Below are 25,964 nucleotides of genomic sequence, written 5' to 3' on the forward strand. Positions count from 1 at the left end.
TGACTTAAGCTCAATTCAACAGCCTTACTGATCCAACCTAATTACTAAATAGAAGCAGATCTAAAGAGATTCTAATCCTACATGCACATAATTTGATACAAGTTTCCAAAAAACTATCACAATTATCAGGAGTCTGCTTTTTCTAGCACACACTTCCTGGTTTACAAACAGTACATAATAGGATTCCGAGCTTCAATCTCAACAGCCCCTAAGGATTATTCAGAACATTCACAAGCATTACGTACATTTTTTACTGCATCTGCGTATTTCTGTTCATTAAAATAGTCATAAAAAGTAGCCATGTAGGATTCCTTGAAATTTGCCTGAAATACAAAATCAAAATCATGCATGTCATAATACAGTTTGTACCTCAAATTGTTATTCTCAATAGCAGTAGACCATGACAAAAATCACCAAAGAGGTTTTTTTTCCCTGTCCAGAGGTAAAATAAATGAAAATAGACTCTCCTATTGTACAGCACACATTCAAAAAAGTATTACCAAATTTCTACCTCAAAAAGGTAGTAGAACACATTCCAAATTCTTGCTTACTACAATTAATGTACTGTTCAAAAGCTTCAAGCCTCTGCTTTGGCTTTTGATCCTGGTCCTAACTCTGAAAAAATATAGGGTAAGGAATTCTGTAGACTAGAAGGATTCATAGTTAAGGTACAGATTCATCTGTCGTCGCCCATGTGAATGGTAACTACACCACCAGGAAGCCCAAACTTCCACCAGATATAGTCATTTGGTGCCTTAAGCATACAAGTTTTACTTCAATTAGAAATCCAGCGCATGGACAACTAAATCTAATTTCAGCACTGACTGACTGGAAACTAAATTAGCATGAAAAGGAAAACACAGTCATTTCCCTTAACGGGAGATTCTTCTCAATTAAGGAACGCAATGCCCTGGAACAGTCTTCTAGGTTGGTCATACAATTTTGCTTTACTAAAATGTAGTTCAGATTAAGACAAGCTTAATTCTGCCACGAGTGTGAGGCTGATAATCACAACAGACAAAAAGAGTTTTGTTTAAGACTAGTGCAACTCAAGAATTTTCAAGGCTTAATTAGAATGGGTGATAAAAGCTTAAAAAAATCACTTTCTCAAATTAAACCTTTAAATGAAAACGATAAACTTACAGATTTAGATTTTGATAGGCTGCCCAATGTTTGAATAGTTTTAGAGATAAGTGTCAAAGTTCGAGAAGTCTGTGGGTCCTAGGAAAGATAACAGTAGCATTATTCAGATTGAAGACTTAAAATATTTCTTATTTTTTTCTCCTCTTGTAGAAAATTAACATAAAATTGAAAAAGATTCAATAAAACACTACAGAAAAATAGTTGTTTCTTTCAAACGTTTTTGACTCTTGTCACCATGCATCACAGCTATTGCCCTGGGTTCTCTGGAGAGTAATGACATGCAAAACTAAAGAGGCACCTGTCTTGAAAACTGCTCAGGTCTTCCATGAAAAGTTTGGATAAGTTGCTTAACAGTCAAAATACCTCCAACTGTTGCTGGCGATCAATCTAGCATTAATTTAAGACAGTATAAATGAAGGAGTGATCATATTTTCCAGAGTAACTAAGATTATCTACCTTGTCTGACCTTAAAGTTCACTGTTCCTTCCATACTTCCCACGTTCTTCACATAACTGTCATTCAACATAGGTTCCCATATGCAAGACAGACCTAGCAGATCTTTGAACTAACAAAGCTATTTCTCCTAGGGATTACTGAAATAATGTAGAAAAGAATCTTGCTAGACAGAATATGGTGGTAGAACTATAGGCATAGCTAGAAATAGTGATGCAGTACTTACTGGATGGTGTGGTGTAAGCTGAAAGAGGTTTGGAGAAAGAATGGCAGGAGCAAAGAATCTCAAGAAAATAAAGCTGCTGACAGCTGTATACCTCACATCTGGGTCACCTATATAAAACAAAACAAAAATACCTCTACTCAATATTTCAATAATACTTCCTTCAAAACCTTCTGAAATTACCAGAATGCCTTCATAAAGTTAAACATTTGCTGGAAATACATATGATTTACAACTTCAATCTTCATTATTATAATTTGCTGCCCTTCACGAAAATACATGTTAGCTGTTTTGCTTGATTCTGGTTTGGCACTGCCTGCTTATTCTCACAAACTAAAACAACTATTAGGGAGTGGAAAAGTGCCTTCATGACAGTGAGAAAACTTCTGCAGCACATGGTTTTCCTAGGACAATGAAATCACAACAACTCCTCTAATTTATAGATTGGTCATTATTACAAGCTGATGTATGAGCAGAAAATAATTCAGCTGCATGGAAGGAGCCAGCAGTGTGTGCTTGCAGCCCGAAAGGCCAACTATATTCTGGGATGCATTCAAAGATAAGTGGCCAGCAGGGAGAAGGAGGTGATCTCCCCCTCTACTCGGCCCATCTGGAGTACAGGCCTGGGGCCTCCAGCACAGGAAAGATGTGGAACTCTTGGAACAGGTCCAGATGAGGACCTGTTGAGGAAACTGGGCTTGCTTAGCTTGGAGAAGAGAAGTCTTCAGGGAGACCTCATTGTGGCCTTCCTATACTTGAAGGAAGCATATAAACAGGAGGGGGAAAGGCTGTTTACAAGGGTGGACAGTAATAGGACAAGGGGGAATGGTCTTAAATTGAGACAGGGGAGGTTTAGGTTAGATACTAGGAGGAAGTTTTTCACACAGAGGGTGGTGACGCACTGGAACAGGTTGCCCAAGGAGGTTGTGGATGCCCCATCCCTGGAGGCATTCAAGGCCAGGCTGGATGTGGCTCTGGGCAGCCTGGTCTGGTGGCTGGCGACCCTGCATGTAGCAGGGGGTGGGTGAAACTAGATGATCATTGTGGTCCTTTTCAACACAGGCCTTTTCAACACACAATTCTATGAATCTGCAGAATAAGCCATCATAAAAACGTGAACATTTGAAAACTCAGGGTAAATTGTAAATAGGAACCATAAACATGTACCAACAAAATGCTCACTTAAAATGCTGTCTTCCTTTGAATGATGTTTAAGGAAAGCTCATGATCACCTAAAGTCATGTTTTTTGCAAAATGAATGATCAGGGAAAAAACAGAATTCAAATCATATTTGGGATAATACGTTGTCCAATTAGTAAAAGTATCATGAATCACAGAGGCTTCTAGACTGCACCTACACTACACCTATCAGAGATATAAAGTAGAATAATATATTGAAACTCACCTTGAAAACGTTTAGCAGCTGATTCTCTCAAAGAAAAGAAAATATCACACATCACTGTAGGACAGCTTACACCAGATTTTGTAATGACAGTAAAAATGCGATCAACATACTGCCTCAGATTTTCCTGAAACAAACAACAATTACAACAATTTTTTTTTTTTTTTTTTTGGTTATGGAAAGCAGTATTATTCCTGGTTTTATTCATAATGGGATCATTGGTAAGAAATCCTCACTTTTAACATTATATACTTGTAAAACAGTCTCACATTTAGTGATACTCCCTTCAATGAATGTACGTATTTAAGAGTAATAATGTTATCCATATAAAAAACAAACATCAACATATACACTAGTATGACATATTCCTTCTTTTCACAGCACTTTCTTGTGTGATACTGCTAGAGACATAAGAGACACAGGCTGTTATCCTCACAACCAATTATAATGATATCTGAGAGCCTAAGTTACACAAGGTAACAGACACTCTATCTTCAAAATCTAATGCATACCCTGTTATTTTCCAGGTTTTCACCATCTTTTAATTTCACAGGATCGATTTCACAAGGTTTATGTACCTGGCAGATCTAGAAAAAAAGATACAGTACACAATTAATATATTAGTTTACTTTTTAATAAACTTTTCAAGAAGAACAAAGGATTCAAGAAGAGGATTATGCAAAAATCCTCACCTACTTTTTGTGTAAAAAGCCAAGTGCATAATTTGTACTTTTTTCTTGACAAAGCACCAAAGGTAAATTACCAGCAACCTTCATTTTTTCCAAAAGGAGTCATTAATTTGTTCTATTCTTTCTTTCAGATGAGACGAAAATAATTCAGATGCTCTCATGCAAGACTGCTCAGGAAAAGCCCTATTTTGCTAAAAGAGTAAATTTTCAAAGTATATCTATGTTCTTTAACAACTGAACATGTTTTTGATGAAACAGTAAACCAACTGCTGAAGAAACTGTCAAATCATTTGAAGGAAGTCTGTGGTCTGAGAGTATTGCTCAATTATTGCACTAAGAACCCCACACCCACCACTCTGGACTGGACAGATAATAAACCATTGCTACAATATATACATCACATACACAGTTATCTAAGAATAATTTAATTTCTTTAAAGATGAGATGTCTCAGCTACAGCTTCCAGCAGCTTTCTGCTGTATATGTCCTTTATCCCTTGCAGTTACTACTTTATTAATTTCTCAGAAACAATATGTGGTAGATGTTTTAAAATGGCATAATTTAATTTTGTTAGACAGGTGGAAACTTTCAATTTCCTTTAATACAATCCAATTGTTTCAGAACTGGGTGACTCAGTTGTGGCTAAGCTAAACTAACAAAAAAGATTTCAATGTATGTAGAAACAGGTTCTTAACTCTTTTTCCTACAAATCACTTAAAATTAGAAGGAAAAACAGCACCTGCTCCCTGAAGGCCTTCTGAAGTGACATTTTAATTAAAAAAAAAAAGTCTTAAATGATCTTACCTCATCTATAATTGGCTTTAGTGTAACTTGCAGATAATGCATCCCTGCCAGTTTCATTGTCTCGTCGATGCACTTGGAAGTTAATGAGTTTCCTCTGAAAATGGTGTTTGGATCTCTAGAAGTGAACAATTTTCTGTAATTTAGTCTCTTTGTAATAAACTGCTAACATATGGAAATACAAGCAGCACTTAAAGGTGATGAAAATACGCTTCTGAACACATAAACAAAAATTCCTTTTGACATAAGCCTGCCATTAGATGCAGTTATGTAGTCACTTCCAGGCTGTAACAGAAAAGCAGCAATCACGTTAAATCCTGAGGGACTAAAGATTTTTTGGTGTGTTCACACAGTCTGCAGAAGCCTCTCTACACCATCCAAACACAAGGGAACAATGTAGGCTCAAAAGGGTTTACAATACAAACAAGGGAAACTGCACCTGTTTTCACACGCTACTGAACAGCATTTATTTGAGTAAGGGAAGGAAGGGAGCAATATCAGTCTTGTAACAACACTGGACATCACAAATGACCTTCTTCTTCCAAATAAATGGTTGTAAACTGGGAGGGAGATGAAAACACCAGCTCCAGTGACACAGGCATCTCTTTTAAGTGACCCACAGCACTGCCCTGCAATAACACTATTAAACATAACACAGATTCCAATTCTAAACAGACCTGTGTGTACTCTCACATATTCTCACATTTTTCTGAAAAATCACCTCCACAGAATTGTTCTCGTACTAGATACATGGCCATGGCAATCTGCTAAAAATTATCTCTCTGCACTATCACAAGACTTTTTTTGTTGTTGCATTTTGAAAACTCAACTGAAAGTTGTATATTAATTTTAGTTATGTAGATCCATATATAAGCAACTGTCTTTTACACATATATGATCAAAAATTGACTACAGATATCAGATCAAGTTTGTTAGTTCTTGTATACACACTAACATCTTCTCTGCTGCTTATAGCTTACCACAGCTGTACTCATTCAAGCAATGAATAACAGGACTCTTTTTTTTCTTTTTTTTTAATTAAAAAAGTAAGCTCCCTGCCTGCTACAATGCCCAAAAAGTCATGAAAACAAACATCTTTGCCATTTTATCTCAGGAACATGACTGACTAGGGAGCAGCAAATTACCTCATGCTGCATCAACCAAGCAGTTCCAGCCAACCTGAAGCACAGAAAAACACACACCTACAGGAAGAAAAACGCCCTAACCCCCAGGCACACTGAAAGAAAGGCAACTCACACGAAGTCTTTATTTTGTACTGAGGAGCTGTACTTCAGAACCCAAGTCTGTCATTCTCCTTCACTACCTATTGGCTCTTCTATTGTCAGCCAATGGCATGATTATGTAGGCACAAGGCTTGTAGCAGTATCTGCTCTTTGAGACTAGTCTGGTGTAAATACTCTTACACCACTACATTGCCAGAACATCTGTAAGTCACATAAATTACTTACAAAGAGTGAGCAGAAAAAAAAGATTCTGTTTTCTGTTATCCAATGCCCGATCCAACCCTGTCTTTGTTTCTCAGCCCTCTAATTTGAAAGATTAGACACACAGCTTGCCTTAAATATTCATATTTAGGAAGAAATTTGCTTTTTGTTTAGAACAAGTCCAGCAAACACTTTTACTCAGTGCAAAATGGCTTATTAGCATATTCTGAAGCTGAAATTATTTCACATGAACAGCTGAAGGTTTTTACAGTTATTATCAAACTACCAATGCAGAGAACAGAGTGAAATTCCCTGCTCTCGGACCTTACAACAGTTTTCCAAGTAAATTTTGTAAAACATGATGGGAATTCCTCCTCAAATGAAACTCACCAGTTCTTCAGAAATTTTATAAACAACACTGACATTAGAATGACAGAATCACCAAGGCTGGAAAAGACCTCTAAGATCATCCAGTCCAACCATCCACACATCACCAAGATTTCCCACTAAACCATGTCCCTCAGTACAGCATCTAAACGTTTCTTGAACACTTCCAGGGACGGTGACTTTACCACCTTCCTGAGCAGCCTGTGCCAGTGCCTGACTGCTCTCTCAGAGAAGTATTTCCTAACCTGAATCTCCCCTGGGGCAACTTAAAGCCATTCCCTCTAGTCTTATTACTAGTTACATGGGAGAAGTGGCTGACCCCCACCTTGCCACAACCTCCTTTCAGGTAAGTGTAGAGAGTAATAAGGTCACCCCAAGACTCCTCTTCTCCAGACTAAACAACCTCAGCTCCCTCAGCTGCTCCCCGTAAGACTTGTGCTGGACCTCTCACAGCTTTGTTGTCCTTCTTTGAACAAGCTCCAGTGTCTTGATGCCTTCCTTGTAGTGAGGCACTCAAAACTGAACACAGTACTCGAGCTGTGGCCTCACTGGAGCTGAGTACAAAGGGATGATCATTTCCCTGCTCTTGCTGGCAACACTGTTTCTGATACAAGCCAGAATGCCATTGGCCTTTTTGGCCACCTGAGCACACTGCCGGCTCACGTTCAGCCAAGCATCAAACAATACCACCAGGTCTGTTTCCTCTACATAGTCTTCCAACCACTCTGCCCCAAGCCTGTAGTGTTGCCTAGGGTTGTTGAGGCCAAAGTGCAGGTCCCAGTACTTTGTCTTACTGAACTTGATCCCATTGGCCTCAGTCTGTCAATCTAATCTGAATAGGTCCCTCTGTAGATTCTTCCTACTCTGAGGCAGATCAACACTTGCCCCCAAATTGGAGTCATCTGCAAACTTACCGAGTGCGCTCAATTCTCTCATCCAGGTCATCAACAGAGATATTGGACAGGCCCCAGTATCAACCCTTGGGGAACACCACTTGTTACTGATTGCTAGCTGGATTTAACTCCACTTACCAACCACCTTCTGGGCCCAGCCACACATCCAGTTCTTTACCCAGCAAAGAGTGTTATCGATCTAAGCTATAGGTATCAGTATCTCAAGGAGAATACTGTGGGAAACAGTGTTGAAGGCTTTGCTGAAGTCTAGGTAGACTGTCAACAGCCTTTCCTTCATCCACCAGGCAAGTCATTTGATCATAGAAGGAGATCAGATTGGTCAAGCAGGACCTGCCTTTGATGAACCTATGCTGGCCAGGTCTGATCCCACACATGCCGTGTGATCTCCCTCAAGATGATCTGCTCCATAATCTTACTTGGTACAGAGGTCAGACTGACAGGCCTGTAGCTCCCTGGATCCTCCTCACAATCCTTTTTGTAGATAGGAGTCACACTGGCAAGCCTCCAGTCCTCTGGGACCCATCTGGTCAACCAGGAATGCTGGATGATGCAAAGTGGCTTGGCTATCATCTCCGCCAGCTCCCTCAGCACTCTTGGGTGGATACCACCAACCCCATGGACTTGTGGCAGTCCAGATGGAGCAGTAGATCTGTAACTGTTTCCACCTGAATCATCAAGGGTTTATTCTGCTCCCCATTTGATACATCCAGGTCAGAGGGGATGGTACCCCCAAGGGTAGTCAACTAGACTGAAGTTGAAGTCCCTCATGAGAACAACGGCTAGCGATTGTGCAACTTCTGCCAGCTGTTCATAGTACACCTCATCTGTCTCTTCATCCTGGTTAAGTTGTCTATAACAGTCCTCCACCAGGATGGCCACATTGCTGGTGTCTCCCTGATCCTTACCCATAGAGATTCAGCCTTATCATTCCCAGCCCCAAGCTCAACAACATCAAAACACTTTCAAATATAGAGAGAGCCACACCACCACCCCTCGTTCCTTGCCTATCCCTTCTGAAGAGCTTATAACCATCACCATCTTTCCATAATGGCAGCTAAGTCATAGTTTGCCTGCTGCACAATGGCTTCCTGGCTTAGCTGGGAGGAAAAGGAGCAACTTCAACAATTTATTTTGAAATTGCATTTAGTTTCAGAAACTGAGCGTAGGATCCTACCACAAGCCAACACAGAGCTTGACAGCAATTAGTTTGTCGATACTTACTGAGTCCTCTTCACTTCAGCACTTGCAATGGCACTTATGAAAGGCACAATTCTGCCATAGTGTAGGAAAAGCCTGACGAGAGGTATGGCTGCTTCCTGTTTTTCTCTGCAAACTTCACCCAAAATGTGTGCAGCTGATGCTGAGACAGGCTGAAGAGTAAAAAGGAATAAAAACTTTGAGAGATCTTTATAGCACAAGCATAATTAATTCCTTAGTGCACAAACCCACATAACAATTGCAGTGGTCAGTTACCTAAACATGTCTAAACATAACACGGTTGGGCCTCACATTCCAGTTTTAGTTGGCTTTAAGTTTTGATCAGAAGAGGGCAGCAATTTAAAAACTATTGCAGTGCAGTCTTTTTCCTGCATTTTTAACAGTTGACTTTTCACTGAATGTGACCATTGCCTGGGAAGCAACTGAAGAACTATAAACCTCCCCATTTTCAGACTATAGTAACAGAAACCAGTTCTGGAACTGAAAAAATCAACACTCAAACCTCAGGTCCAAGTCAAACGCTAAAACTATACACAATGGCAGATGAAGTCCATCCTTGTGACATTTTAGAGTTGGTTCTCTGTTTGGGATTGTTTTGTTTTCTCATTTTGTTTTGTTTTTAAATTATGCAAGTAAACTAGTTCCTCTCCAATAAAGGAAAACAAATTGATCAAACTGAAGTTTACTTTGCATTTTCACACGTAAAATTAGAAAGCCACAGAGAATATGCTGCTGTTAAAACCACTGGTGTTCCTGGGTGTGCCTCCACCCACCGTACTATATGCAGATAAAGATCTTTTCTGTAAGGACAGAAAACAACCATGAAGGATATGCAGAGCTTAACAAGATCCTTGGGTGTAAGAAGAAAGAAGTTGAAGATTCTGGTAATTATTCACCTATGGTGCCAACAAGACTGTGCCTAACATTCAGGGGGAACCCTGCGAGGATGAATTACAGGTAAACAACAAGCAGCACAAGCAAATTACCTCAACATCTGCAGATTTTAGCAGGAGGTCTCTAAGTGGACTGTAATAGTCTGAGGAAAAAACATGGTCCTCAGTGTAAACCACATTTAACCTTAAGGAACCAAGGTCATCAGGTTTCAGTGACTTGTTACCATTATCTCTGGGCTGCAGGAAATACCTGTAATGCAAAAATAGATAATGTTTGTGCTGAAACACAAGATTATCTCAGCCTACACATAAGCATATAGAAAAGCTATAGATTAGTGATACAAACAATCTCTACAAACTTATTAAATTTCTTGAGAGTTCTGAATCAAAAAATTTAATCATTTGTTAATGTTAGTGTATTTAGCACCAACTCCAACATGGAAAGTTCTGATCGTTACGATTTGTGCTGATGTAACATATCAAAAAAACCCCCACATTTTCATAAAATTATGGCACTGCTATTGAATTGCAGTAAATAATATCAAAAACTCAAGGTATTAAAATTCGCACATGCTACACAGAGACATACTCAAATCTCTAGTCAGATTATCAAAACTTCTTGCTCTTACATCTGCTAAGATCATTTTGGTTTGCTTACTTAATTATAGATACAAATTAAATCCATTTAAACCTTATCACACAGAAGTAATTATTCAAAGACTTCACAGCAAATGTATGTTTCTACTCATACTCTGAAAGAAAAATGTCAAGTACCATGCTTCATAAGAGCTAGACTGTCGCAGAAATTTCAAAGGAAGTCTCAGTTCTCCTAGAAACTCATCTCCAAACTTCAAGTTACTGGCATTCCAGAGATCAACTCTGCAACAAAAAGAAGTCATTTTAAAAGATAAGGAATAAATAAAACTTTCTTTTATTTGAATTTTGTTGGTTTTTCTCCTCAAGCCCAGGAGTTAGAAAGTTCCAAAATGTACAGTGCTGGTTTTCAAACAGTTAAGAGGCTAAGGTTGACTTCTGGAGCCTTACAGCTCATCTCCATGAAACACCAGTGAAAAATCATCTAGAATACCTTTTCCTCATCTGTATTGTTTCCACAGTCCCTATTGATAAACATCCAGGGGCTCTCTGCATATCCCAGATAAAGGAAAAAATACAGATAAAATGAATACCATGGCAAAAAATGTCCAGAGACCTTCAGTCTCGGGCTGATTTCATTACCAGCAGTGTAATGAAAGTTTGAAGAGTGAGGCTGAATTTCTACTCAGCCTTTCCCAATGCTCTAGCTTCTGGGAAGATTCACCATGTCAAGCTTACATATTTGCTGCACCTAAAGTTCTTCTGTACAAATAATAGGACTGTTCTACCACACAGTATCACATGTGTATTATCTGTAATCTATGCAATTTCTGTTGCTTAGTTCCTCATACATGGAAATTCTGTTAGATGATGGTTCCTTGCCTTTCATGCACTCTTTAACATTCAGGATGTAAAACAATTGCTCTTAGATTCAAAGTAGAAGTACTGGTGTCTAACCTGGCATTTGTGGATAAATGCTACAATACCCATCTCAGAGTGAGGGTTTCAAACTCTAGGACAGATATTTCTGTACATATTTTAAGGCTTTCTCAAAGAGGCATTTTCAGTTTACAACAATCACAGCTAAGAACTTTTCACAGTCTCAATATGCCTTAAACTCTGGGGAAAAAAGACTGTATGGGAAAAAATGCAGGTTCTTGAATAATGAAGATTTCCAGGAGAACTAACTGTAATCTGGATAAGGTGCAAAATCATTTGATTATGGACATACTTACACCACCTTCCTAGTCTCAAGCAAGTCACAGTAGGTTGTCAAAGAATGAGGACTGCTAGTCCTGTTAGAGGTTTTTCCTACCTTATGCAAGTGCAGAGAATGTCACTTCTAAATCCCCTGAGTCTTGCCTCTCTGTCTCATGCATCGAGTTTCATATGCCAGACATGTCAAAAGCTCATGTTACGTGCCTGCTAGTTTAAGTTCTTCAAACTCTAATATTTTAACTTTTTTTTTTTCCTGCAGTGCAAAAATGACCCAACAGGAGAAGTCTTTGAAAATCCTATCTTCTCTATTTTTTCTCCATATTCAGTTGATTGCAATCTTACAAACTAATTCAAATGGCTAAGTGCAGCTTCAGGAAGGGATTTTTAGAAGGTTATTTACACATAGTCCAACTCTGCATTTACAAAGTATTTACAGGCAACTGGTTTCTAGTTTATGTAAATGCCTTTTAGATGCTCACTGGCAGTAACACTTTGAAACATACACAGCCTCACACACTTCCGAAGGGCATGCCCTACAGCAACTGAAGTTACAGAAAAAAAAGTAAATGTAAGAACAGTAAAATGTTTCAGCAGGAGAGGAATTCAAAACTCAAGGCAGATCTCATGCTGTACAATAAGCAAAGCAGGCATTCAAATTCTGACATTATTGTTTTGTGTGCTTGAGGCATAAAGCATAAGTAAAAGTAAAATTAAAAGAAAATACTATACACAAGACCCTGGAGTCTAAAGCTTTATTCTAAAATGGTCAGACACTGCTGACAGAGAGGAAGAAAGAACAACAGAGAGGAGGAGGAGAAACAATGAATTTCACCAGAACATCTGGTCCTTTAGTGCTGATATGCTCTGCCTGCAACTTCCTACACCCACTCAAAAAGAGAAACTTTCATAGCTTTAGAGAAAAACCATGAGAGACTGAGTTGCCTCTGTACTCTGTGGAATGGTATTTTCTCAGGAGAGAAAAAGAAAACAAACCCCCAAACCCATTAATTGTATGATCCATCCAGAGGGCATGGGGGCAATCTCACTCTTAGAAAACAGAGCGGAGGAAATGAGGGGGCTGGGAGAAGAACCCGAGATGGAAACAAAACCACTCTGTCTTATATGGGACAAACTGTCTGAGCAAACAGTTTGCCCAACCAAAACTAATTCTTTACCTACTTTCACGTATTATTTAAGTGCTTAGTCTTTCCCAGCTACTTTACTAGTCTTTTGCGTCACATCGTGATGTTTTGTTGTTAAGGAATGGAACACTTTTTTGAAATTCATTTACATCTCTTGTGTCTCTTGCATACAAATAATCTCCCTTTCCTGTCTCACAGAGTCCTGGCAAACACACGTCTATTAATGGCCATGCAGTGCTGTGATATTACAGTAACGGGCTACATGAACCAGCAGTTGACAGGCAAAGTAGAAGGTAACATGGCAGCTCTCATTCATTCATTAACACAAACATCTTGCTTGGTGGGAATGTTCCCCTTGTCTGGTCCCCCTCTTACTGCCAGTAATGCTTCTGAAGGGACTAGGGAATGTTTTGAGAGGGGAGCCCTCACTGACTCTCCAGTGGGAGCACCTGGAGAGAAAGGAGTAAGAGGGATGCCCTTCCTCCTCAACTTTTCTTTCTCTAAATCCTAGGAGAAAGAAGAAATACCACACCACACGTGTATGTGGATAAAGCAGTTTCCACACCTGCTGTGCAGATCACCAGATGGACTAAACCTTTAAGTTTCAGGTATGCAACAGTACCTCACACATGAGATGCCACAAGGCTTTGCAACCCCTACTGTTTCCTCCCCACTCTGACCTTTCACCCATCCCCACAAACACTGTTGACAGGCCTCTGCAAGTTTTAAAATAGCAGTAAGTGGGTGGGTGGGGTTGTTTTGTTTTTGAAATAAGAGTTACTTCTTTCCTGTGCAATGGATGGTACCCAGCCTCACAAGAAGGGGTTACATTCTGGCAGGAAAAAGAGAAGAGAAACTGCCTCAGACCCAGAGAAAATTTCAGCTCAAGAGTTTCCTTTCAGGGAAGGAGGACCTTATCTTGGTTGCTAAAATTAAGCGACAAAAGAAAACAGATCCTTTAACAAAGAGCATCACAGAGCTCTTGGGCTCTCCTGGGAAACTGAGGGAAGGAGGGCTGAAAGAGAGACCAGACATAAAAGGCTGCACTCAATGATAAATGCACATGAGCATACACACATGCACGTTATACACACAGAGAAAGGATACTGAGGAAAATAACGAGGATGTCTCCCACAGCACAACTGTCACAAATTCATATAGGATCTACAGGATCATGCAGTTAAAGGAATAGATGCAGAGACAAAGAGTCCTCTTTGAGTCACCAACAATGAAATCATGCTTGTCATTTTGAAAAAACACTCTACTACAAAGCACATAACTTTGGAAGATTATCAGTAGAAGCTATTTTGTATTACCTAATCTCCATTTTGTCAACTTCATCGACATCTTCAATATCAAATTGGGATTTCTTGTTGTAGCTACTCGGTCTTGTAACCTAAAAAAAGAGGAACCTTTAACAAATTAAACTGATACAAAAGCATTTCTCTGTTACTTCTACAAAGCTCTGGAACACTGTGGCATTTGACTATCAGCAAGGAATCCATCCCTGATTATGAAAACATTCAAGCATGGTAATAAACCTGTAGACTGCAGATTCCCCACTATAGAGACGTGGTAAGAATCTTATTCAAAGGTAACTAAACACTTCATACTTTATTTACCAGAGAAAGAACGTCTTTAATATTACTACAGCACTTTGAGTTTACATTGTCAAAAGAAAAAAAAACATGCAAATGAATACCACTATCAAAAGAAATAAAGGGGCAATTAATACCCATGCCTTAAGTACAGCTGTGCAACAGATGCCTGAGGCATTCTGAAGAAGAGAGAGGTGAAAAGCAAAACCACCACTAAAAACATTTTACAATGGATCCAATTAAAATTGGGAAGTTCAGCCTGTCATGGTATCCTGGAATTCGATTTATCACACCCCCACAAAATGTACCGAGCAGATCAACTGTCTAAGAGATGCTACACTGTGCTACGTATGTCAGAATTTAGAATCAGGTGCACTGCAACCACATTTGCAACACTGATAAAGGAAAGCATGGGTAGAAAAGAATGGGAAGATAAGCTGCAGGTGTAGAGCATTAGCAAAAGAAAGCTTTTGTACAAACATTTCTTAAAATCTCTTTTCTAGTATGATCTAAAAAAGCCTTTGATAGTTTTGTTTTTTTCATAGTGTGTCAGAAACTTGAGAAAAAGGCTACCCCACCCAGCTGAAACCACAGCAGGAACCGACCAAACACAAGTGCGTATGATGTGTGGGTTCAGCTCTTGGTTGCACACAGAAGCTCAGCTTTATTGAATGTTTAAATACTCATGTGGCTTAATGCTTCCCACTCACAAAAACTGGCTTTTATTGTAAACTTGACTTCTTGTTACATCAGATGCAGACAGAACAAACAAGAGAGCCAAAGATGTAGCTGCACAGATAGAGAGAAATTAGAAAAGAATCTTCAGATTGACACCCAACAGTCTTTTGTGTGCTTAAGAGAAGGCTCCATTTTCAAGGTGATACACATGAATACAAAGGTACCATAGCAGCACTGGGTACCAAATGTTCTAGCCCAAAACCAAATGAAATGCACCAGTAAGCCTAATATCATGGTAATTTAAATGCATCCTACAATATCAGCAGCTCAGAACAATTTTTCTCCCCCCTACGCTTGCAACCATCTTCACTGTGGCTTCAATAAATCATCCTATATAACTGAAAGTTATGTATTTTGTATTAGCATTGTAAAGATAATGGTGTAGTTCTGAATAAGAAAGCAAACTGTACTGTTTATTACCTGAAAGACATGAGTTGCAAAAAGTTACAACAGACATGTAACTTATGGCACACCCCTTTCAAGTAAACACTTTTCTAAGAAGCTTTGCTGGAGTCTGCATGCATGAGGTTCCTCTGTTCATCTGCATGACTGCTTAGTATGCAGGTCAATCAAAAATGCTAAAAAGAGCATCCTAATAAGCCCATCAGTTTCAAGGATGGAATTAGATATTAGGGAACTTTCATCTCAGATGGCAAACTGACAAGCTTATTTATCAGTTGCTCAATTTTTAGCACAGTTGGGTTTGCAAACAGGCTCCCAGCACTACTTCCTTCATGAGTGGGAGATTTCCCTGTAGCTTTGTACATCTAAGCTTCTTCACTGCTGCAGCTGAAGTGGTGGTGAAAATGGCTCCAAATCATCAGGTGCAAGTTTCACTTGTAGCATCCTTAAGCAAGCCCTTAAATCTTCCAAATCAATGATAAGCTGTTTTCCATTTAGCTAATTAAATCTATTTTGCTGCAGAAAGGAATGCATGTCTTCACTGACTTCTACAGATTTTCTTCTTCCTTAGAGCCATGGCCAATTGCTGTGCTAGCAGACTGCAGGAAAGCTGATGAAACTGTTTGGAAGCAGTAAATGATACGTCTGTCAACAGCATGAATCTGCGCAGCTCCACAGGAATCAGGTTAGCTACAGGTCTGCCCACGTCTCATTAGTGAATGTATTCTCCAGCCCTAGCAGTGCTACTGAACCTTATTCCTTGGAGACATTTAGCCTGGTATATACCAACTACTCAAAATGACATAAATTTATGATGGCTCTGTTGGCACTGAGGGCTGTTTCACATACTGTCCAAGCATTGTCCTTACCCACACAGAAAACCCTTTACTTTGAGTTAGCAGAACAGTGAGGGTATGGGTTCCAGTTCAAGTTTTGCTTTTATAGATACTTGCAAGCAACTCAGCTCTTAGCATAAAGGCAGGCAAAGAAAACCACCAGCCCCCTTCCTCAGCTCCAGCTGGAAGGTGCATTCTGCTCCTCTCTTTCCTCTCCCCATCTGGCACCACCTGCCAAGCTCAGTGTTTAAATACCAAATGTTCACTATTTCTGCAGCACACAGAAGGCAGAGGAAAGAGACAGGTAAAGCTTTGTGATATACAAGCTGAATTCCTTGATTAGGCTCATTAAAAAGCTCTCACTGTCAGACACCTCCAGAACTGCCTATGTTAAGAATCAGGAAGTCCATTCTAGTTTATTAACACAGAACATTACTCCTGTTTCACTGCCAAAGGCTGCAGCTCTGGAACAGCTGACAGACCGAAATCCTGAATACAGACACGGCAGTGCAGTTTCAGTATTCAGTACCACGGGATCTCTCCTCCCCACTCAGTGCAACACAATCATATGAGTCAGGTCAGCCCCATAAGGGCTCAGGGCTAGTCAAAGGTAAAGCTGCAGTGAATACAGCCTAGGAAGAGATTTGATGAATTACTGAAGGAAAGATTACCCTGACCAAGCCTCAGGGCTTCCACTTATTTGGGCAGCAAGAAAGTGCCAATTAAGAACTTGAGTATCTGTTCCTCAAATACATCAACAAGAGTGCACTGCTATTGGTATGACTGACTTCAGATCACTTGGTTCAACTGTCAGCTTCTAAGCAAAGACAGCAGTGAGCAGACTGGGTGGATGACAGCAGTAAGGCCACTCACAGGCACTGCATGCAGGATGCGTGCACTTTGTGCAACAGTGCTTGTCTGGTTCCTCTCTCCTTGCATCTCCTAACACAGTTAGCTGCCTGTGCCCTAGGACTAACTCTCAAAATCACATCCCCAGTACCATGCCAGCAGCTGCTGATGCAGATGCAACCTGGATAATGCATGACATAGGAATAAGCAGGGCTTACCAGTGATATGCCAACTGCACGGTATTACTATTCTGGCTTTTCACTGATTAAATTACACCAGATTGGATTTTGAGGTATCTACTGAAATAGAACAATTCAGTGCAGACCAAGACTAAAATGTCCAAGAGAGAAATAAAAGAGAAAGATTCACATACTTTACAGATAGAACGAAAAGTTTCAAGGGGCATCCATATTATAAACACATGCACGTGTAGGTAAGGACCACACCACAATTACGTGTACTTTTGCCAAAAAGAACCAAAACTAGCACTTCAAGAGTTATACGTTGTCTTAACTGCACTTGTTGAAAATGTTCTGTGTTAGATAAAGTTGTAGGGGCTTCATGTGCTAGTATTACAGGAGACTGGTAGACTGCTGAAACATTCTTTTTAAAAAGTATCTTTCCACTATGGTTTTCACTGCTCCTCTGAGACAACCTTCCCCCCATTGCCTGGAAAAGAAGGGTGGAGCTGCCATAAAACCACAAGCCAGAAAAAATACGCATATATAAAAGCTCATTCTTAACTCTCTCAAAACTCGTCTGGATTGAGTTATACCTGGGTTGAGTAAAGCCTGCTACTCAGGAGAAGTGCCCGTGTGGAAGCATCTGCCTCAGAGCACCTGGGCTGAAGCAACATACTGCTTCAGCAGACATCTAGTCTGACCCTGGATACTTCTTTCCCCAGCACTGCTTTGAAACAGCCTTCAAAGAAGACAGCTGGCACAACACGGGGCAGGATGCTGTGCCAACTATCTACAGTATAGTATTTCAGCTTATCACCCATTCCTTTGAAATACCAACCTCAAAATAAAACACTTCATCAAAATGTGGATTGTTGGTCTTCTTTTTAACTTTAGTCTTTTTGGCTTCCGATCTGAATAAAGAAAAGAAAAAAGTGTAAGAAAGCATCAGCAGAAGCATGATCTTAGAACACAGCCACTGAAGAACAAACGGTCACTCATTTGGTAAAACTGGCACGCCATGTGGCTGCAGCACGCAAGGCATGCAAACACACACACACTTAAGAGAGGATTCACTGCAGCCTATTTCTCTCAAGTAGCAGTAATCACATTTTGCTATCCTTTCTTAAACTAAGTCCTTGAGTTCTGATTTCCTACTTTCTTGATCCAGCAGCATCTTGTATCTGAACAAAATGACTTGCAGGAATGAAGCTTTGAATAACAATATTTGAGGGGAGAGTCTGCTCAAGATATTCTCATACCCTAAGAGCACAGGAGTCAGGAGGACTGATATAGATATTTCTGTATTTTATATTTTATAACCTTAGCCTGAGGAATCAATGAATGCTTTTCAGTGGTGTTAAACAATCAAAAAAACATTTTTTCTCACAAGAACGAAGAAGTTTTTCAAAGGAGCAGTAGAGCACGGAAGGTCTTCAGGCTTCTTTTTAAAGCCTCACTTTCCTTAAACTTAAAAAGTCAGATTTTAATTGGTATATACCACTCTCTTCCCTGCAGCCACAACAGCCCCTAGTAAATGGTATGTTGTTGAACTACAGTGAGCAGTGCTGAGCAGAAGTCTCTAATTTCTACTGCTCTGTAGGAACAACACATGGCAGACCTCCATTTTATCCAGATTCTGTGATCCTACGTGATTCTATGATCCCTTAAACCACTGGGGAACAGGCCTGACAAAGTTTAGCACTGCTCATTCATTTGTCTCTAGGCAGCATCATCCACCTGTATCTGCATTTTAGAATACAGACATCTAACTGTTTGCTAATGGGCTAGAGCCAGCCAATGTATTCCACATCACGGATAATTGCTACAAACCTATGCTTGTTTCTTCTAGTTACATACAAGTGAGAAACTGTATTGTCCTGTGTCACATCTTCCCCTAAAGCTCCCCAGCAACAAAGCACAGATAAAACAGACAGAGATAGAGAGCTGCACCTACCAAGAGGAAAACTGACCTACTAATTATTTCATTCCAGAATCTATTCCTCATTTCTTGTGCAGCAAAGCTGCTTAGGTAGCTTGTACCTGTTTTTATTAACTGGACATATACATACACAGTGGGCAAGCAAAGCTGGGTTAAATTTCTATTGCCACTACATGTTTCTGATGTGATTTGAAAGGTCCAGCCCACAAGTATACAGTGCTTTTCCTGAACCAGCTCCAGCTGAGAGATCTGTTGGCTCTGTAAGTATAAACTACAGAATAAATAACAGAGCATTTGTTGATGTTTTTATGCTCGGCACTGCATAAAATACAGCAGCAAAAGCAGCTTTCCCTCTCCTAAAAGGGGAGGCAATGAAAAAAACAGAGAAGAGAAGATACACAGATTAAAAATACCTCACTGTTCCTAGGAGGAGATGAGAGATAAGAGACTAATCGCCTGCAGGACATGGGGCTGATTGCCTATCCCATCTCATCAGTCACACTTGCCAATCAACCTCTTTACTGATAAGCCCATCAGGGAGGGGACTGGGAAGCAGGATGTAGAACGGGAGATGATTAAAGCAGGCACAATTATTGGGCAATTAAAGCACTGGATAGGAATAAGCTGCGTGCTGCTTGCTGAAGATAGGAGACAAGCCTTCTCTCCCGAACAGAAAATGAAACAAAAACAGATAGGAACAAGATGGAGCTGTGCTCCTTATTTTAAAGGAAAGTATGTTATCAGCTGTTGTACGTTATCCAAAGGCAGGGGAGGGGGAACAGATGAAGAGAGGCAAGTTTAGACATTCAAGGGTACTAGAGTTAGTCAAGAGATCTCCATACAGTTTCAGTTATTAACACCCAGTGCCATCTGAAAGAAATTATATGCTTAAAGAGACAAAGTGTACAATTCAAATACACAGCTCGTTAAGATACAAATGACATAGGACACCTAGGAAAAATGAGGAATACAGACCAGCCTCAAAGACTCTTCTGCACGCAAGGTATTTGTCAAGAATGCATTTCACTTATGCTGATTTTAATAAATTATTGTAAAATATTATACGTTATATGTTGTAGCCTATGCTACAAAATACTTGGGGGTTCAGAGGAGAGCTGTGATTTTTTTTCTAATATGTCACACCCATGAAAGGTGACCCTCTACATAAACAGAAACAAAACTGTGACATCCAACAGCATGATCAATTCTGGAAAAGAACAGGAAAATTTAATCTGCTATTTAAGCTAAATATGATTATGCAGAATCTAAAATTTTATCCATGCTATTACATCCACACATATCAAATTACAGGATTGAGCTACCTAAGGTTTTCTATATATACCTTAATCTGTCACACCCCAAAAGCATAAAAGACTCTAAATATTCACATACAAATGCAAGTTCTCCACGATGTTGATGCGTTCAGCTTTCTCTTCTGTCCTTGCCCAAAATTAGGCAATAAATTTGTTAAAGAAAAATGGCCTCCAACTATGAGGTGAGAAGATGCACAAATTAAACCTAACCACAAATTACATACTCCAAGATAGTAAAATTATTCAGACCTTTATATAAAGCAAAACTGAAGTAAGCATCAAATTACTTACTTGAGTATACCCTAGTAGTTCATACATAGACACATAAATACTTTATTTCACTGCTCTCTAAATATTCTGTCTACCTGAGAATAGAGGTTTCTAGACCAAGGAAACAGAAAATATCCTTATGAAATGGAAGTTTTTGAAGGAGCAAATACTTGCCTGGAAGGTCCTGCTAAGGTAACAGTGGCATAGGGATCACACTGCCCATTCACAATGGGAAGGCCTTGGCATTCTAGAACTCTGTAAAAAGAAGAAAAAAAATAGCAGACAAGCAGGTCAATAAAATAGGAAGAGACTGGAAAGAAAATACAAGCTATGCATCTTCATCCTGCTCCGTTTTCACAATATCTTTTACTAGAGAATTAAAATGTAGCTAAGCACAAGGATCTAATATGTAACTAAAACTTGAGAATGTATGGTCTTAAATAATAACTTTAACATGGACAAAATTAAAGTTAAATTGCAGAGAAATCTTAACTTGAAGAACTCTTACTGTTCAACTAGAACAGCTTAAGGTCCATGAAAAAAAGGGCATGCTGTCAAGATGGGAACAGTCAACTCCTGAAAAGTCTCTAACAATTTATTCAGCAGACAGTGACATCCAGAGTTTATTTCTGTAACAAAGGATTAAAAAGCAAAATCACACACACACATCCCTGCAGTAGTCAAGTAATTTATCAGAATCATGTCTACAAAGGCCTCTGCTCTTTGGACAAGATTTGGCACAGGCTGTGTTAACTGCAGTCCCACAGACCGCATGTCTTATCATCTTTCTCCATTAAACTTTGAAAAAACAAATTAGAAAAAAGAAACACTTCCAGCGGCTTTCCACTGAAAAAGTCAGAGAACAGACACTGCAGGGACAAAACGTAACAAATGGGTTTCTCTTGCAAGCCAAGGTGAGAAATCTGTACTTTTGCACTCTGATTTCAACATCTCTTTGGAAAAAAAAAAAAAAAAAACAAAAAAAAAGCCACAACCAATGAAAAAATAATCCATAAAGCTAAAACCTGCTGAGCAACGCAGCACAAAATGAAAATAAAAGGAGAGAGGTTAGTGCCAGGGCTCTCCCTTCTGAAACAAGCTCTGCTTTAAACAGGGGAGTAGCACTGCTCTCGTAGAGTGATACTCCCCCGGCACGGTATAAAAGGTACCTGGGTGCTATAAAATCAGCTATAAAAACACTGAGATCCATTGTACTGCTTTCAATGACAGCAACTTTGATTCAGAAAAATAAATAAATAAATCAGTAGACAAAAGTCAGTTAACAGTGTTCCACAATTTTATCCACAAAGGAAATATTTTGTAACATATGGTGTGGGCTTCATAGGCAGCTTAACCACAGAACTTTTACTTACTCCACATAAAGGGATGACTACAGTGATGGATCCGATACAGACACCTACTTTTACCAGAGGAAGTTCTGCCCTAATCCAATCTAGATAAGTTCACGCAGCAAGTACAGAAAACCTGAAGATCACTCGAAGGCGCCACACACAGGCAGAGGAAGTAGTACACTGTATTTACAGTTGGATTCCCTGACCTAGGATAAGGGCTAAATAATTGGCTTAATACAAACAGTCCCCAAGTATTCCAATTTGAAAGGAAAACGCTACTTTTTACATTCAAAAAAGGTAAGCATGAATAGAAAGATTTACAGGGAACTCCACGCTACAGCCTTCAGGCAGAGTAGCAAGAAGTAGAGGTGGAAAACCTGGAAGTACGAGCAGAAAGCCTTTAAGAAGGGTCAGGTCCAGCTGGATTTTTCTTGTGAGTGCAGGAGAGGTCACTTCTTTGCCAGCACTCTTTATCCTAACAACACTATATTCACAGAGAAACACTCTGTAAGTGTGCCTGCTGGTCATTCTTTCGGATGGTTTCGTATGTGAACAGAAGAACGGCACACTACGTGTCAGTGTCAACCCCCAACCCCCTTCCACTGCTTCCTTAAGGCAGCCTTTAAGTTCATTGAAATGAAACATTAGCTCAATGGCTTTCTAGCAGTCAGCCAATTTTCTGCTGTTCGTGAATGGTTTCCAAGTCAGCTCTCATCCATACAGGAAGAGTTATTTGAAAGTTACACAATGAAAGCATGTTCAGAGACAGAGTTATTCCTGTTTTAATAAAAGCAGTCCTTTCAGAATATGTGGACAATAGAAAAGGATCCCAGAGAGCGTGATCTAAACTTGAGGACACATAGAGCACTACAAAATAAAATCAGAGATGCATTTGAATGCTGGAAAGCATGAAGTTATCCATACACACAAGCATACTCTAAGTACACACATGCACAACAACAGGGTTTACTCTCATACCACCACCTATAAAAAAGCCTGATGGTTTTTGCGGATAGTACTCTGACACCATCACTTCAGCTGTCACTGATGGTTCCATCAACAAGCGGTATCATTAGCTGGTCAGAAGGAACACAGTAACACTGGGCTCTGGCATCTTGAATCAAGTGTGCTCTAAAAAACTAAGCAGCAAGCAAAATGCCTCTTGATTTCGTGTGCTCTCCATGTTTGTACGGCTCATCTCAGAAGACAGAAGTTATCCATTCATGAACAGCTCATAAAATCATGAATGATGTGAAGAACATTTCCTCACGAAACAAGAATTAGGGGGCAAACAATGAAATGAGCAGGCAGCAGGTTTAAAATAAACAAAAGGAAGTTCTTTTTCCACACAATGCATAATGAGATTGCAAAACATATTGTCACAGGATGTCACAGAGGCCAAAAGAACACAGGGCTTCGAAGTGAGATTATACAGATAATGAACTGCAGGTTTGCAGGGAGCTATGAAAGTATAATGGTCCAGAAGCCTCCTCCTGCTCAGGAATGCCTAAACTGCTGATCAAGAAGGGTGTAACACTGGAACTACCGTGCCATATTTGAAGCATCATTCAGCAGCAAATATTAGAAACAGCTCTGGGCTAAACCAGAGATGTGTTTAAAATAGTAGGGTAGTGTTTTGTGTTCTCTGGGAAAAAAAAAAAAAAAAAAAGACAACAACACAAAACACCAAGAAACAGCAACCAAACCAACCAACCAAGTAAATCAGAATACACAGATATTCTCTTAAAGCCATGATGACTTAAGGAAGATGTTTTTCTGCCTGCAGTGGGAATAAGAACAAGCAAAAACAACCTTGAAAGAAACAAAGTGTGGAAAAACAGGAAACAGACACTGACATGAATGGCATTCAAAGCCTTTCAGGTAATTTTTAAGAGTTATTGTTTAAGGATGTTGGAGAAAGCAGGCAAAAGACTGAAGACAGGACATTGAGGAAGGAAGGCAACGTCTGGAGAAAGGTCCGTTTTGGTTCTTGTCTCTTACTAAGTACTGTGAGAATAGGCAGAAGAAGTCAGCAAAACACAAACATGCTCTAGTTGTAAGAAACTAGTAGTTGTAATTCTAGACCTGCTTTCGTTATGGCCATTTTCTTCAGTCATGGGAAAGTTGTTAGGTAAATTAACATTCCTTCTCTCCCAATCTGTTACCAAAATACTTGCTTTAATGTATAAGACAGAAAAGCGCTAGAACAAAATGACACTACTCAGAGATAAAATAAAACAAAGCCCCAATTCTCCCACACTGGTATCATATTATTAATGTTGATATCTGGATTATGAGGAAAAAAATGCATAATACTTTCTCTACTAAAGCAGTGGAAAGTGGAGTAGGAAGCAGTGAAAAAAGACAGTAAAAATGATTAGAGCTCTTGCTCAAATCATCTGCAGAATTAATTTAATATAGATGTAGCAAGATAATGAAAAAATTCTACGCAATCAAGCTTATTCACAAATTACAAGTTGACTCATCAGCCCCCAGAGCGAAAATGTCTGGTAGCTGCTAGACCCTCTTCCGTCCAACTGGTAGTTTCTGCTCATTAGCTGTCTACAGCCCAGCTGGGAAATGGTTAGCAATCCCTTGCAGCCAGTACATGCTTGGGCTGGGCTAAGGTTACTGGCAGGTCATATGGGAAAACTCTTAACACAGCTGCCTGCTATATTTTACTTGTGGTTTATAAAATTAACAGGTTTCAAGGAACAAGAGATTTCAGTTTTCGATGTGGTTTATGACCAAACCTTCACAAAACTAAATATGCTTTGGAAAATTCCCAGAGGGTAAGAGAAAACCTCAAACCCAAACACATCATGAGCATGTCCCCTTGCCTTTGAATTGCTTGATTACAGAAGTCAAGAGAGAGGCAGGAGCAGAAATTTTGACAAAAGGGAAGATTTTTCATCAAAGACTAAGCAGCTCACAGCTGAACGCTCAGGCATTCCTGCCTCTGGGCTGCCAACCAAGAGCTGTAGGCTGTAGTCTCTGAGAGCCTCTAAAACGATCATACCTCAAGATCAGGCCTAGCACAGGCAAGCAACATCAGAGCGATCCAAGTCTGTGGGAGTTCCACACCCCTTTCTTGGAATCACAAAAATTATTTGAAAATTATAGGTTTTCTGATTAGTCAGGGATGCACATGTGTCATCAGCATCTTTGGGAGCCAGGATGTGCAACCGATGCAAAGGCAGACATGGACAAGAGGACTGAGAGGAGATACAGCTGCACTTACAGCTTTCCAGATCAAACCACTTCCCCAGGAAATGGCAGCCTAAGGTACTTCCAGAGTACCTAGTCAGCTCAGCTCTTCCCTCAGCTTCAACCTAGGAACACTACAGCATTCCCATTCCCTTATCTCAAATCTGGCTGTTTTCTCACTGATTCCTCAACAGAAAATACACTTTTCCTACACAATCTATCAGTGAACATAATCCATGTATTGTAACTGTTTTCACATACGTACAAGATGCCTAAGATAAATCTTAATGCTCAGCAAATTTTATTAATTTTCATTTGGAGCATCTGCTTGTTCCACCATTTCATGTTAGTGAGATTAAGAGTTCCTTTATCTGAAAGCCTTGTCTCATCTGAGTTTGTTTTGGTTACAGTCACATTCTTCCCCAAATCTGTTTGAAGTCAAGAGACTCCCCTCTCATTGCTTGCTCTAGTCACCTAGTCACAACTTGAATATTCAGTGCTTTGCGCAGCAAGTCTGACTAGACTGAGAATTATCAACTTAAATACAACTTTGTGGCACATCTGTCATGACTGTGATCCAAAGAATGCATTTTTGGCTTATGGTTAGGTATTTACATACTAGGGACATTGCAAAGTTCAGGGTATGTGACTTACTTTCTTAGTTTCTTTTTTTTTTTTTTCCTACTGACCATAGGATCATCTTAAAACATATAAACCACTCAGAGTGCTTTCTCAGGGATAATCAAACATGTCACA

The 25,964-nt window shown here is 39.7% G+C and overlaps 1 protein-coding gene across 3 annotated transcripts in view; it reads right to left on the minus strand.

Annotated features, from left to right (window-relative positions):
* The window catches only part of RASA3 (RAS p21 protein activator 3), a 129,935-nt gene that overhangs the window by 14,416 nt on the left and 89,555 nt on the right, over positions 1-25,964 (minus strand). For 2 of the 3 annotated variants that reach the window (XM_042867737.1, XM_042867736.1), the window contains exons 6-17: positions 20,824-20,904; positions 17,966-18,038; positions 13,839-13,918; positions 10,343-10,447; positions 9,662-9,818; positions 8,679-8,827; positions 4,715-4,829; positions 3,734-3,808; positions 3,225-3,348; positions 1,823-1,929; positions 1,144-1,221; positions 246-323 (exon numbers count right to left, since the gene is read on the minus strand). In XM_042867737.1, coding sequence (XP_042723671.1) covers positions 246-323; positions 1,144-1,221; positions 1,823-1,929; positions 3,225-3,348; positions 3,734-3,808; positions 4,715-4,829; positions 8,679-8,827; positions 9,662-9,818; positions 10,343-10,447; positions 13,839-13,918; positions 17,966-18,038; positions 20,824-20,904 — 1,222 coding nt within the window. The remainder of the gene's footprint in view (positions 1-245; positions 324-1,143; positions 1,222-1,822; positions 1,930-3,224; positions 3,349-3,733; positions 3,809-4,714; positions 4,830-8,678; positions 8,828-9,661; positions 9,819-10,342; positions 10,448-13,838; positions 13,919-17,965; positions 18,039-20,823; positions 20,905-25,964) is intronic. The other variant, XM_042867738.1, reaches the window with a different exon arrangement.

This window comes from Lagopus leucura, unplaced genomic scaffold, assembly GCF_019238085.1.
Source record: "Lagopus leucura isolate 7727_CA_CO unplaced genomic scaffold, USGS_WTPT01 Super-Scaffold_100001, whole genome shotgun sequence".
Lineage (NCBI taxonomy): Eukaryota > Metazoa > Chordata > Aves > Galliformes > Phasianidae > Lagopus > Lagopus leucura.